General features: G+C 35.8%; 2 protein-coding genes across 7 annotated transcripts in view; one reads left to right on the top strand and one right to left on the bottom strand.

Moving 5' to 3' along the window:
* Positions 1–14,746, top strand: part of LOC138706264 (fatty acyl-CoA reductase wat-like) — a 30,228-nt gene that overhangs the window by 6,312 nt on the left and 9,170 nt on the right. For 2 of the 3 annotated variants that reach the window (XM_069835347.1, XM_069835345.1), the window contains exons 3-7: positions 186–331; positions 1,553–1,662; positions 5,471–5,666; positions 6,051–6,296; positions 9,364–9,621. In XM_069835347.1, coding sequence (XP_069691448.1) covers positions 186–331; positions 1,553–1,662; positions 5,471–5,666; positions 6,051–6,296; positions 9,364–9,621 — 956 coding nt within the window. The remainder of the gene's footprint in view (positions 1–185; positions 332–1,552; positions 1,663–5,470; positions 5,667–6,050; positions 6,297–9,363; positions 9,622–14,746) is intronic. The other variant, XM_069835348.1, reaches the window with a different exon arrangement.
* Positions 1–14,746, bottom strand: part of LOC138706266 (uncharacterized) — a 149,780-nt gene that overhangs the window by 132,060 nt on the left and 2,974 nt on the right. The window lies entirely within an intron of this gene.

The following is a 14,746-nucleotide window of genomic DNA, read 5'->3' as shown; positions in this document are numbered from 1 at the left end:
TGGTTCAAAATAAATTGATCTACGTGTACACAGTCAGAATAGCTTAAGAATAAATGGGGAATGCCCAACAATAACAGAGATGAACAAAAACTCTAGCCAACTCAACAAATCCGAGCATTGAAAGCTGAGAGCCATTCTGTGGATAATAATTGAACAAGAATATACTTTTCTTCTTCTTTTTTAAGGTATTGATTCACTTGTCGACCGTATACTCCCATTCTTATCAGCAATGCATCGAGGAAGTTTTCTACGATCCTCCAATGACCGCTGAGCACGCCATAAAGCTAACGGAGTGCCTGAATGATGACACACTCACAAACATCACACCCAAGTGAGTTGGGTATTCCTGTCACGTGTTGAATATTTGTAACCGAATGGATATTTCCTGAATTCGATATTTAATATATTGCGTCTGTTACTTCAAATTGCTAGATGTGTTGCGGTTTCCAAAAAGAGATGATGACATGATAATTACACAGGGCAATTCATAAGTACTGTAGGCTAATTGTGTATACAGAATGGGTGTAAAGTAAAAGCAACACTAAAACACTTTACAACATATTCTGAAAGTATTCTATTGCACAGTTATGCAGCACAGAAGCAGTAACAAACACAAGAGAAACTGAAAGTGCATTTCTCCTAAACACCACAATGTGCAGTCCCTCCAAAAAAATAATGAGATGAGTCTTGGTGATGCGAAAGTCCAAGTTTTATAGCTCGATTCACACGATATCGACATAGCCATGCATCCGAAATAAATTTCTTATATATAAGCCAAATTGTTACCAGTTATCAGTTCATTTCTGATAGGTCCCTGATTACGTCCGTGATTTTTTTTATAAAAGTATGGAAGAAACCGTATGGAAAAATGTCACTTACCAAAGAGGGAAATCAATGTTATTATGAAATGACAAATGAAGGGCCATGACAAAGACAACAAGGACCATTATAAGGACCACGAGAAATGTAACAAGGACTACGAAAAGAAGAAAGACAAAGACCACGATAAGGATCAGACAAGAACTAGGACCATGATATGGACTATGAGGAAGACAACAAGGACTACGATGAGGACCACGGCAAAGACAGCGACTACTCTAAGCACCACTACAAGGCTTTGCCTGTGGATTAGGTTTGTACTCACTTATTTTCAGATACTATTTTGCGTGTAAAGTGTCATTTAAGGCTAAATTAACCTGCAGGAATAGAGTACCTAAGTCTCTGTGTAAACGTTGTGTAAAATTGGGAGATATAGTGAACTTCTACACAGATTGTCTTGAGTTCTTTATCACATCTTGTACTGTTTAGATGACTTTTCTAAGCGTCTGTTTATGCGATAGATCTTAATTTACATTAAGTCTACTGTACGTAATTTAAAAATCAGGTAAACAGTAGCAGAACAACCAGGAAGAAACGATCTTGTATTTAAAATTTAGTATCTTTCCTCGCATATTTATATTGGCTTGAAATATGTAATACTCAATGGTTGAATTAAAGAACAGTAAAAAAATTGAAAGATAATTTTTGTTTGTTGTTTGTTCTTTTCCAACAGACTTTTGGGTCAGTGGTGTAATACATACACATTCACGAAATCAATTGCAGAACATACAGTGAAAACTAGTAACCTCAGTTGTCCTGTGGTGATATTCAAGCCATCAATTGGTGAGTTTTCAGATTCATAGTTCTATGAAATCAGTGTTATGTTACATAGTGATGAATGCAACAGAGATGACACATTACTCAACCAAGTTTGAAATAGGGTGGGCTGGCGGCGCTACTATAGCGAGCGGGAGAGCTGATGGCCGGAATTCAAGTGTACGAGATAGTTCCCAAACTCACCGATCTTATTCCGAGCTTGGTTGCATAATAGGTAAACTATCATCAGTGACATTTGATTCACTCCAAATTTGAATACACTGAGAATGACCGCTACTCCCACCGAAACCCCAATTGCAATAGAAAATACAATTAACGTAATTTCTCTCCTTTTCCGGTATAAGCTGCATGATTCTAGAGTTAGGACGATTAAGTGAATTTTGGAGTTTTATTTGGCACTAACATTTGGTTACCAATATGATTTAACAGCAAGCAGATTTGTTAATAATATAAAACAATATATTAATATGAATATAAATCGTGGCGGTGATTGCCTACTATGTTTTTGTTTTGTTTTATGTACTGACTCTGACAAATTTTCACAAGTTAGGAAGAGACACGGCTTCCTCTGGATACTTTTTTGTGGGGCGTTTCTTTACCAATTTTCCCACGAAGGTGTAAAGGTGTAATGGTTGTTTGTAATATCTGTTAATAATTCTGCGGCTGCTTCGTCACCTTCAGCCCTCAAACTCACTGTCGGTGCATAAGTTAATGTTTTTCTTAATATTCTTTCTCAATTGTTTTGTTTTTTATGAATTTACTTCTTTCAATAAAATCTTCAAACTTCCTTGATAGGAGGTCACGGTTTTTAACACAATTAGATACTGTGTCTCTAAACAGGTCCGAACACAAAACTATTTCCGTTTTCTAACCAGCGTCTTTTCAGAAATACAGTACGTACTCGTTTATACGAGTTTCGATAACGATAATAGTATAGGAAAACATCGTCTTTGATTTTATGCAACCTCCTATGTGATAATGCAGAGAATAATAATTATTTTTTTAGATGGAACAATAAAGTAATTAAATATCAATAGGCTTACAGAAGAATATTAGACAATTCGGTAGAAAACTTTGGTGAATATGATATCATCGAGGATCTGTGTAGGTCTATTGATGATTAATTAATTTTTTCTTCCTTTTGAAAAATTATACTCTGTACTGTCACATAGACGGTTACATAAAACGACGGCGAAATTGCGTTCCAAGTGATTGTAGGGAATATTTTAGTTTTTCCCTCTACGCGGAAATCAAATTTCTGTACAATTCACAATGAAAAAAAAAATATATATATACAGTTCCCCTTAAAAAGAATGAGACGACTTTTGGTCGTCGGAAGTTAAAGTTCTACAGTGCGGTTCACTCGATAATGACGTAGCCAGGAAGACATCCGGTCGTGCATGCGTAGGCCTATTTTCATCCTACTCCAAAGTGCACACCAGTGCAAAATGTTATCAGTTATCTGGTGCAGGTATCATTTTACGTCCTTGATCGTTTACTTTAATGAAAGATAGAAATATACCGCGTAACAGGAAAGTCATTCGCCAAGGTGCAAAAATAATATTAATTTTGAAATGAAAAATGCAGACATATGGAAAAGACAGCAAGGAACATTGTAAGGACCACGACAAAGACAACAAGGACCACGACAATGACAAAGATCAGGACCATAGTTACATACAAGAAACACGACAAACACCACGACAATGATTATGCCACGACATAGACCACCATAAAGATTAAAAGGACCAGGATCACGAAAATGACTATTAGAAAGACAACAAGGACCGCGATAAAGACCAAAATCAGCACCATGATAATATACTACAAGAAACACGACAAACACCACGACAAGGATTACGATAAATACCAGGACGTGGACCACGATAAGGGCTTCGAAATTTACCAAGATAAGGACTATGACAAAGACAACAAATACTCATTAAGCACCATAACAAAAGCAGCAAGGAGGACGATAAGGACTATTACAATGCCAACAATGACCATAATAAAGAAAACATAATCACGATAAGGGACATGTGAAAGACAGCAAGGACCACGACAAAATACTCACATGTGAAGGAACTACTGTACATCCAAGGACAACACTTTGGCTGGAACTGGTATTGTTGGTGGGTGAAAAGAGGATCCAAAAATCTCGAAAAATCGCTGCCATTGTTGAGTATTCGTGTTTCACAAATAGTAGTAATATTTATTTTTATTCTGTTTCTTTCATAAACAATTTATAGTTTCTCATTTCAATTATTTATCTCCTTTCAAACCCAAAATAGTACCATTCATTATGTTCATGATTTAGTTAACGCATATTTATGTATGTAGTGGCAATCAGTGTTTAATTTAGAAATACATACAAGGTTTTTATTAATTCGAATATTAAGTATTGAATTGAAATTGTGCCAGTAATACGTAATGATTGTGCTGCCGCTATTTAATGTTTCATTATGTTAGAATATATAATACATATATATTCTAATGCAATAATAAAGTTAATATTCATTTATTCAAGTCATGTCCAATGTCTTGCTCATTAAACAACAGAGACACCGCCACTGCCGGAACCTCTGTCTGCTCCGTTACCGCAGTCAGTTGTTCGGGGCAAGCGAGCGAGTTAGGGAGATGTACAGTGCAAATCAGTTGATGACCACTGCTGTACATAATGTGTACGAAAAGTAATGCACATGGCACTGCACTGTCATATTACTGGCTGGTCAATGTTAGCGACGCTTGTGGTTGATAGTCATTGCAAGAGGACAGGTAACATACTAATACAGGGTGGGCAAAATAAAACTAGCCCGGAAAATCTGTAATATTTACATCTGACATTGCGCACCAAACACCAATCTCGAGATTATGCAACGGCTCTTCCAAGTACTCATGGGGATTTACTGATGCATAATGGCGCACCTTCTGTGAGTTAACATACCCTGACAGGCTGAACCAGGCCTCATCTGAAGAAATGAAAAACTGAGGATCCAAAAGTCCTGATTCCATTTCACTCAGAAACCACCGGCAGAACTCAACACGCGAAGTTCGCCTGGGCGCTTTAACGCATGCACAACAGTAAGTTTGTAAGGATACAGCTGCAGGTCCTTTTTGATAATGTTTCGACACGTCGTTCTCTTAATTCCCATTTGCACAAATAAACGGCGTTGCGATTTCGTCGGACTTTGTTCCAAGCTTTTCTGCAATCGAGCAATCTTTTCTGGTGATCGAACTCTTTTCGGATAGTTACGTTTTTTATTCGCTACAGAGCCGGTTTCACGCCATTCTTCCACTAAATTTTGCATTGAAGCCTTTGCTGGAGATTTTGCCAAAACACGTCCAGTCTGAAACTCTTGCGCAAACAGTTCCGCACATCTTTTCCATGAATTGTGCTTTGCATAACACTCAACAATGAACACACGTTGTTTTATCGTGAGCACCTTTTTGTGTTGCATTCAATTGGTCATTAAACACGTCTGCTCCTCTCGCTCACTCAAACGTAATGACATAGCGAAGCTCGGGACAGAGCATGCGACAGATGCGCATGCGCGGACATGTGACAGGGACCCATTGTTGCATCGAAATCACGATTTCCTGCATTGTCAGAGTCATTTCCGCGTCAATTTTATACACATAAATTCATATAGTTCACATATATTTTCCGCGGGCCAGTTTTATTTTGCCCATCCCGTACATGGCTTAGGTGTGAGCAATGAATTAATAGTGTTCACGAAAATGTTTCCACTTGAATGCAGAGATCGTCTTGCACTTTCTGCCTATTAGAATTGTTGTTGTTGTTTTTTTTTTTTAGTCCTTTCCTCGGCGCAGGAGCCAGTACCGGGGTGGATAGACAAACCATTCGGTCCCATACTGGCATATATTCATACTAGTATGGGATTAATTCGCGTGTCCGAAGCAGACAAACATTTTGTAACATCCCTAGTTCCCTGTGATATGTCAATCAACGCCGTGATAGCATCGGCCTGGGATGCACATCAGCGAGGAAGGTAAGTGGCTATATTATTAGAAGCCATTCCATGCACTTGAAGCAAGGCCTTGTAATGTCGCGCAGGTTACGTGGGCGGCAGCACGTGGAAATCTTACGGACTAGACGCATTTTCGTCTGCAGCGGGTCAAAGAAATAGTATAGACTTACTATCACATACTTTACCCTGATTACACGAAGTGTCAGATAACCATAAGCAAGTAACCGGTGATTAGGCCTATAAATGGTACACCGGAAAGTAATCATGGTTTCGTAACCCATGGTTACTAGTTACGTTTTTAACCGAGGTTGATATCATTACCATAACTTTGAAAAGAGTATAGATAAGAGAACTGTTCCTATGTCGATGTTAAGAAGGGACAGCAATTTCTGATTATGGTTTCAGGTCTGAAAATAAAGACGTTTCTGTATACAATTACGTGTCTACATGCGAGAATCCTATCACCTGGGGTCAGACCTTCGCCTACGTCATCAAGTACTCTTCGAAGGTTCCGTTCGATAACGCCATTTGGGTGCCAATCATGTTACTTTGTAAATGGCATCTACTCTACAAATTCTTGATGTTCTTTCTGCACATTGTACCAGCTGTCATAATGGACATCTTATTGTTCTGCACAGGACGGGAAACGAAGTGAGTTCTGCCATATGAATACAGTTTTACTTCGTCTTTAGTATTAATATAAGTAAGGGTAATGATAGATTGTTTAAAATAAGTGCAGACTTGATTTTTCCATTATTGAGAATGAATGACGTAATTCACAACGACTGCAACGTTTGGGATACTGAAGTGCATACATTTTATCTTTCCACGCTGGCAGGTGTAGAATGGACGCAGCAGTTTACAGCGCAGCTACTCACATGCGAGCGTGGAAAGATAAAATATATGCACTCTGTTTTCACCACATTTTTTGAAATCTGAAGACGAAGATAGAGTCAAATTTCGAAACGTCGTGAATTTCTTAATTCATTACTCTAGCAGCAATGGAAATATCAATTCATCATCTTCTTACTAGTCATAACAAGAAAACTATTTTAATATTAAAATAATTAATGTCATTAAGTGACACAATGTTTAATTACGTATGTTACACAGAAATTAAAATCGCCGCTATATTACATACCGGTACACTTTCGTTGAATTAACCACATTTTTATCGATGTTTTGTTAGCAAAAACGTAGTTGCCTCGTCAGAGAAACTACATAGATCTAAGTACGAGTTGTCTTCGTTAAGTTTTGTCAAGACGCTCTCATCGAAAGCCAGCCTTTTAGCTTATCCTCGGCCGTGATCCGCTGTGTCACATGAATTTTGTATGCTCTCAGACGTAGCCTTTTGTGCAAAACATTATGAGTCGTACTGTGAGGAATTTGGAGTTCCAACTTACTTGCCGAATAAATGGTTTTCCAGGGCATTGCCCATGAGGTTCGAATTCGTTCAATGCCTTCTGTAGAAACTAATCGCTTGGAATACATAGGCCTATCGGTTGTCTGCTAAAGGCTCCATGTTCGCTTCAACTTTGTATTTCAGACAGTTATTCTCTTATAGTCAGGAATGTGGTCGTTTCTTTGAAGGGTGAACTTCCGGCGAAACCGGTTCTGTACATACATGCTTAATAAACTTTGTTTCTGATAACCCAAAGAATACACGAGATTTTCTCTTGAAACGTTCTCATGCCTGCAGCTTTATAGAATAATTAATAGTTTGTGTTTAAATCTAGGTACAATAAAATTCCATAGCAACCAGATCTTTTGTATATAAGCTGCAAAAGCTCCAAATCTACAGATGTTTATCTGTAGATTTAATTCTGTTTGTTGCATACATTTTCAGTTATAACGACTTCCTTTTTGGGCGTTTGAAACTGGGTATTTACTAATCGGAAATATAATATGATAGTATTAGTATTTTTTTACTTGGTAGAGATAAGTCCGTCAGGCCTTCTCTTCCCCTCTACCACGGGATTACAATTACAATATTAAGAAAACAATTAAAATTATAATTACAGTTAATATTAAATTTACAACTCGAATTACAATAAAAATAAAAATACGAAAAGATTACCTGTACATTTGAGATGGAACATATCAGTCATATAACTGTGAGGAAAACAATGGACTATTTTCTTGATAGACTGAGCTATTTTTTGGTTATGAATGGTTCTTATTTTGAGCATCTGTGACAAAGTTTAGTTAGTCACAGTGTTCTTTTTAGTTTTATGGCTTACTCAACATGATTTTACTTACTTGTTTGTCTCAAATTTGAAGTCCACGGAACAAGTTTAATATAATATAGTTAGAGACAACAGACGGGAGAATGTGTAAAGTTTCTACGCATTCATATGTAAAATGTAACAGATTCAGAATATATAAATTTTAATATAGAGTGTCATTTTAAAAAATTAATTTACTGTCATATGTCTGAATAACCAACTGTTCTCAAACACTGGCATAATGTTGTATGATTTATCTCCAACAGTTTTTGTTTACAACTTTTTTTTTGTAAAATTAAAATTTAAGAAGTTATTATACATACAAGCCTATAGATATATAAAGGTAAAAGGTAAAGGTAAAAGTATCCCCGTAACATGCCATGAAGGCACTTGGGGGGCATGGAGGTAGAGCCCCATGCTTACCATGACCTCGGTACTAGAATGAGGTGGTGTGGTCGGCACCACGCTCTGATCGCCTTTTACTCCCGGGTAAGACCCGGTACTCAATTTTATAGGAGGCTGAGTGAACCTCGGGGCCGTTCTGGAAGTTTGGTAACGAGAAAAAATCCTGCCACCACCGGGGATCGAACCCCGGATCTTCCAGTCCGTAGTATATATATATATATATATACTTAAGTACAAATTAAACCTAGAATAATAATTACAATTATACAATAGTGCTGAAATTATCGGGTATTGAAATATTTTGTGCTAGATTAAGATAGCTTTTTACAAGAAACCGTGTGTGAACGAGTCTCAATTACTGACCAAGTGCCTAGTAAGTTTGCTTTTGAACTAAATTTTATTTCGACAGTCCCTGATGCTAGCAGGTAGCGAATTCCAAATTCTTGGCAGAGCTATTGTGAAAGATGATGAGTATGAAGAGGTGCGATGGGATTTTATTGTTGGTATTGTTTCATGGTGAGAGCGTGTGTTCAGATTATGATAGGAAGGAAGGTAAGTGAAGCGAGACGACAGGTATAAAGGAATATAAGTGTACAAGATTTCGAAGAGAAGGAGAAGTGAATGTAATTTTTTTTTATCTAGTTTAAGTCAACCTATGTAGCAGGCGATTAATTCGACGATGGTTTGTCGTTTCGCCTGTAATGTAGGAGCCACTATTCGAAGAAGATAACGAAACAAGTCTTCCCGAATTTGGAATAAATTCTAAGAAATCATTTCTCGTAATTAATTTGAAACGAATTGAATATGTCCTTCTCTCATTTATTTTAAAACTCACTTAGACACGTATCTTTATATCCAATGAAACTACGGAAAACTAGATGCAGAACGAGTTGTCTTGCTATCCACAATCTGGCTAGATTAACACACAGTTATGAATGCTGCCATTTTGACATCAGTTTTGTGAAATCCCCTAAAAGGTTTATCGAATTCCTTCAGAATTACTGAATCATAGGTTAGAATCCATTAATTTAAAACAATTACTTGTCACATTAAGACGTAGCTATTGAATTGGTATATATTTGTTTCAGGATGATGAAATTTTATAAAAAATGGCATTGGTACCATGACATCGTGGTGTATTTCAGTAAAAATGAATGGAAGTTTGAGAATGAAAACGTGAGAAAAATGTGGATAAATATCAGTGACGAAGACAAAAACATTTTTAAATTTGACATTAGAGATCTGAATTGGGATGAATACTTCTACAAAAGTATGGAAGGTTACCGGAAATACATTCTTAAACAAGATCCAAAGGACCTGCCAAAAGCAATGAAACAGAGACAGAGGTGAGAATATTATACTATTAAAACCTATTGAGTAGCACTTACTTCGGAATTAAAATATAGGAAGCAGAGGAAAGTAATACAATGTCAAGTTTACATAAATAAATTATAATATAGTGAAATACCGAGAGAAATTACTTATTAGATAGTCAGACGAACAGAGAAGAAGGTTATAGCTACATTACTTTCGAATTTTGGTACATTTGAGAACTATACTGTGGCCCCAGCTTCCTTGCCTCTCTTTCATATCATGTGTCACTTTTTCATTTTTGAACCTCTTGCAACCAAATTGCCTTCCACTTCCATTCTAAGCTTTTTAATTTTTATTTTCTACCACTTAACCTTTTCTTGCTTTGAACTGTGTTTTTCTATTTATGTAAAATTTCCATAAAATAAAAGAAAAGTAGGCCTACATCATATTGTAGCTTAGTGAACAAACTTGCACTATGATCCTACATTATTAAGTTTGTTGCAGCAGCAACTTTGCAATGGTTTGGAATTGTTCGTGATTTAGTTAAAATGGAGTCTAATTGTTACGTAAGAGATATTTGAAATTAATTTCAAATCAGTCTGTGCTTTCCACTGCAGGAACGCATTTAAAATATTTAAAACTGGTTCGAACCACTGAGTCTAGATATTAGTGTTCGACAATTAAGGAATCAAGACAGCAACAGTTTAAACAGCTATTCCATTTTCCCTAAATTTCTTTCAATTTCATTTTTTCTTGAGAAGTTGGCCATGTAACTACTTATTTTGATGAGTTCCTTAAAATGCAGGCAACTTTCTTGATTATCCTAAATAAGTTGCAGATTGTAATATCAAAAGTACAGGGACTTCATTTTATTTTTACTAACATTTCTAATATTAATCTGGCTATACCTTTGGATTACCGTTGAGAACCGGAAACACCGTTTGCTACCCCCTTCCACGACTGGAATTCGATGATACTGGCGTAAAGAACAAACAAATAACTTTACTAGGTGTAGGAGGAAAGAAAAGTAGTTAATCCATTTACGTAAACTAGGAAATGTTACGATTTTGAGTTTGATAATTTCCATTAGGTTTTTGTTTAATCAAAATACAGTACTGTTTTAACAATAAGTGTTTTTACTCACGAACTGAGTTATCCATTCGTAAGTATTCATTATGCTGTGTATGTTATGCTATCTACAACACATTAGCGTACAATGTAGAGAATGAAGTTAAATTGAAAAATGAGTTGGGGACAACTCGCCACAGAAAATTGGCCACAGAGGCAACTCGCCACATAATTGAAATTCGTATCAAAGACAATTCGCCACATAATTGAAGTTCGTATCAAAGACAATTAGCCACACATTAAAATTCAAGGCAGTACTCAAATTCGCAACAATTTTATAATATATTTCTATGGTAACACAAGACAAATCCAGAAGCTGTAAACTAATTCGGAACTATGGCGGAAGAAATTCGCTTCACAAAATCAGAAAGAGGTTTTGACAAATTAATATACCTCACCTACATGTACACGAGACTTAGAAGAAATAAGAATGGAGTTGTTTGACGCTGTGACATGCGTGGCGGGTGTAATTCAACAGTCCTCTTATCAGAAGATGGAAGCAGTGTCGTCAAAGAGCCGTCTGAACATAAGAATCATTCTGCAGACTGGGGAAGGATTAAGGCAAAGGAATGTGTAGAGAATATGAGGCAAGGGCGGGGACTTCCCGAGAACCAACGTCTTTCATTATTCAAAATGAGTTACAGCGTATTGCAAGCTAAGCCAATGTGAATCTACCGAAGAAATAATCTATTAAAAAAACTGTGCGCCGTGTCAGGAAGCTGCACCTACCTGAACCAAGGAATATTGACGAACTGAAAGTTATAGCCGACAGATACACTAAGATCATATAAGGAGAAAGGTGGTTGTTGTATTTTGAACCGGAGGACAACGTGAAAGTTATCATATTTGCCACTAATTCACATTTAAATAAATTGTCTATTTGTGGCGAATTGTCTACTTGTGGCGAATTGTTTATCTGTGGCGAATTGTCCCTATTACCTATTTTCTGTGGCCAATTGTCCCAGTTACCAATTTTCTGTGGCGAATTGTCCGGAACCGTTGAAAAATAATCATAATATGGATATTTGAACACATTTTTGATAATGGTAACCGTTCATTTCATTTCAGTTCAGGCTTCAGTTCTTTAGTGCATATTATCGCACTATATACTATTGTACCTAATTCCAATTATTTATCAGTTTCGTCCTTCGTACTAGTAACTCATGTTGAAATAATTCTGTACCTACTCTATAAAAGAATACCTTACGTACTGTAAATTCAATCTTCACTTCTGCCCGATCCGAAAAGATAAAATTACACAGACATGCTATCTACTGTCCGTCCAAGTGGTTTTGTCGCAGAGTCGTAAAAAGGGGGGAAATCACATGACAGTTAATTACTTAACGAGGCCCTATTATTTAAGTTATTTTAAACAGTTGTATAATATTACGTAGACGTCCAATTCCTAACACAAATTAATGTTTTCAGAAAAGAGCTAAGACAGCCCAGCCTCTAGCCTGTACAGAGGGGCGAGCAGAAGTGGGTGGGTGAAACCGGGATGCGACGTAGGCAAACGGACGACAGTACCTGTGCGAAAATATGATTCAATATTGGAAGCTCTTTCGTCACTGGAAAACGCGAACGTATTTCTGGAACGTGCTATACTCACTAACTCAGTACTGTTTACTTTGACTGCATTCACGGCCTTGATTCTGTATGGAGGAAGATTGGAAGTTTGATAGTAGAGGGGGTGGGAGTGAAGTACATTAAAAAACTAAGGTACAATAAAAATTGAAGTAAAAATAAAACGATGTCCCTGTATCAGCTACTTCTCTGAAAGGACCTAAGATGATGTAGGCCTACCTAACTCTATTATGACCTCTGATTCTGCAGTTGCAGTATCATTAGCTTTTTTTTACAATAATTGTGGAAAATATTCGCATACGATTTTAAGTTATAATTAAGGTTGCCGAAAGTAACACCAGACTGTGAAGGACATGTACGTGGATGTTTGCGTACGTTTGCGCATGCGTTCTAGCGTGCCTGACTGGTAGTTGCTGTTTCCATATAAAATCAATTTGAAGAATTTGCAATAGTTTAGAATCATTTGGCATAGCTGCTGGAACATATGAATCCCAATTTGAAACAGTCAAGCAGCATCTACACTGTTAAATTTTCCATGCGCGTATGCATGCAATCTGGGAAGAATATTGATAGAATCAAGTATAAAGGCACGTTCAATTAAGATGCATGCAGATTTTTTGTGTACACGGTGCACCGTGTTGAACACCATCTTCACTATATATATATATATATATATATATATATATATATATATATATATATATATATATATATATATATATAAATTACTTAATATTAAATATCAGCCCAATAATTAGGCCTACTCGATTCTCTGAATTGTGGTTGAACACTCCATACGCACTCGTATTCGAGATAACCTTCAATAAAGCTAATCGTACTTGCCCCCATTTTCAGCTTAAAATGTCTACCATCACCAAATAAAATAATTTTCAGTTTATTTACGGGCATCTAAAACAATCAGTTGCCCGTTACATGCTGCTGTTGAACGAAATAAAGCACGGTACCCACCGGCGATGAGCAGCTTTCAATTGCTGCATGGGCTTTTATTTTTAGTGGAAAAAGGCATGCACAATTGAATGCATTTCGTTCACTCTTGCATGCATTGCTTGAATGCATAAAGCTGCAAGAACTTTTAACTGCATAGATCAGATTTTGGCAAGCGGTCCGGTATCAGTAAAGAGACTACTCACTTGTACTCTCGGAGTACGAAGCCAGTTGGAGCCCGACAGTTACCTGTGCACAGTGGTGGATAGCAGATTGTCCGACTCACCAATAATCCAGACCGGTTACAGAACAGGCAAAAGTGTATAAAAGAGGTTTTCAATATCAAAATTTATTTATAGAGGAGAGTGATAATCGATTATGTTGTCTCCTATGCCTCAAATCGTTTTCAAGTGTCACGGTTAGTAATATTAGTCGGCATTATGACAGATACCATAAATCTGAATATGGACATGTTCTTGGAAACAAAAGCAGTGATTCGCTTCAGTGATTAAAAACAGCAGGACAAACAAGGTTAGTTTGTTGTTACGTAATAATAATAATAATAAAAAAAAAAAATAAAAAAAAAATAATAATAATAATAAAAAAATAAAAAAAATAATAATAATAATGAAAATAAAAAAATAATAATAATAATAAAAATAAAAATAAAAATAAAAATAAAAATAAAAATAAAAATAATAATAATAATAATGATAATAAAAATAAAAATAAAAATAATAATAAAAATAATAATAAAAATAAAAATAAAAATAAAAAAAAAATAATAATAATAATAATAATAATAATAATAATAATTTTTATGTGCTGCTCAACAGCCAGAGGGCAATTATAGTTCAGCACAATATAAGACAATGCATAAAGACAAGAATACAAAAAGACAAGAATATTAAATGAATATAAAATCCAGTGTATATAAATGATAACGAGAATAAATCGAATAGGCCTACAATACCAAACAAAAGACATAAATTAAAAAATATTGAGAACAAAATGACATAAGCCAATGAAGTAACTACTAGGCCTATACATTAAATGGATCTAAATTCATTCAATGCAAACTGGCATTTTTTATGCATCTGGAGACCGGAGAAAAACATTTTGAATTTCTAGTGTAATTTATTTTAAATCTTAATCCTTCTGTAGGAATACGAAGACTGATATTACAGTACTTGAGAAAGATTCACTATCAATTTCACCATTAATGACCTTACAAAAAAATAAATAACACTGATAAACAATGAAATACTCCTTTAAATAAAACTAAGTGATTTTTATGTATTGAGATGTGCTGATAACGAATATGACATCCGTTTTGCTGTATCACCTAAATCTTTAGCAAAACACTCTCATTTTATAGTTTTATGGTTTCCGGTCTCTGCAACCGGCTTAACGTTTGGTTTCAAACAAATGGATGAGAAACTTTTACCGATCTTATATGTTTATGAATGACACTTAATATTCGGTGAAGGGTACATATGG

Source organism: Periplaneta americana, chromosome 9, assembly GCF_040183065.1.
Source record: "Periplaneta americana isolate PAMFEO1 chromosome 9, P.americana_PAMFEO1_priV1, whole genome shotgun sequence".
Taxonomy (NCBI): Eukaryota; Metazoa; Arthropoda; class Insecta; order Blattodea; family Blattidae; genus Periplaneta; species Periplaneta americana.
Note: the sequence above shows the minus strand (reverse complement) of the source record. Positions and strands in the feature narration are given on the sequence as shown.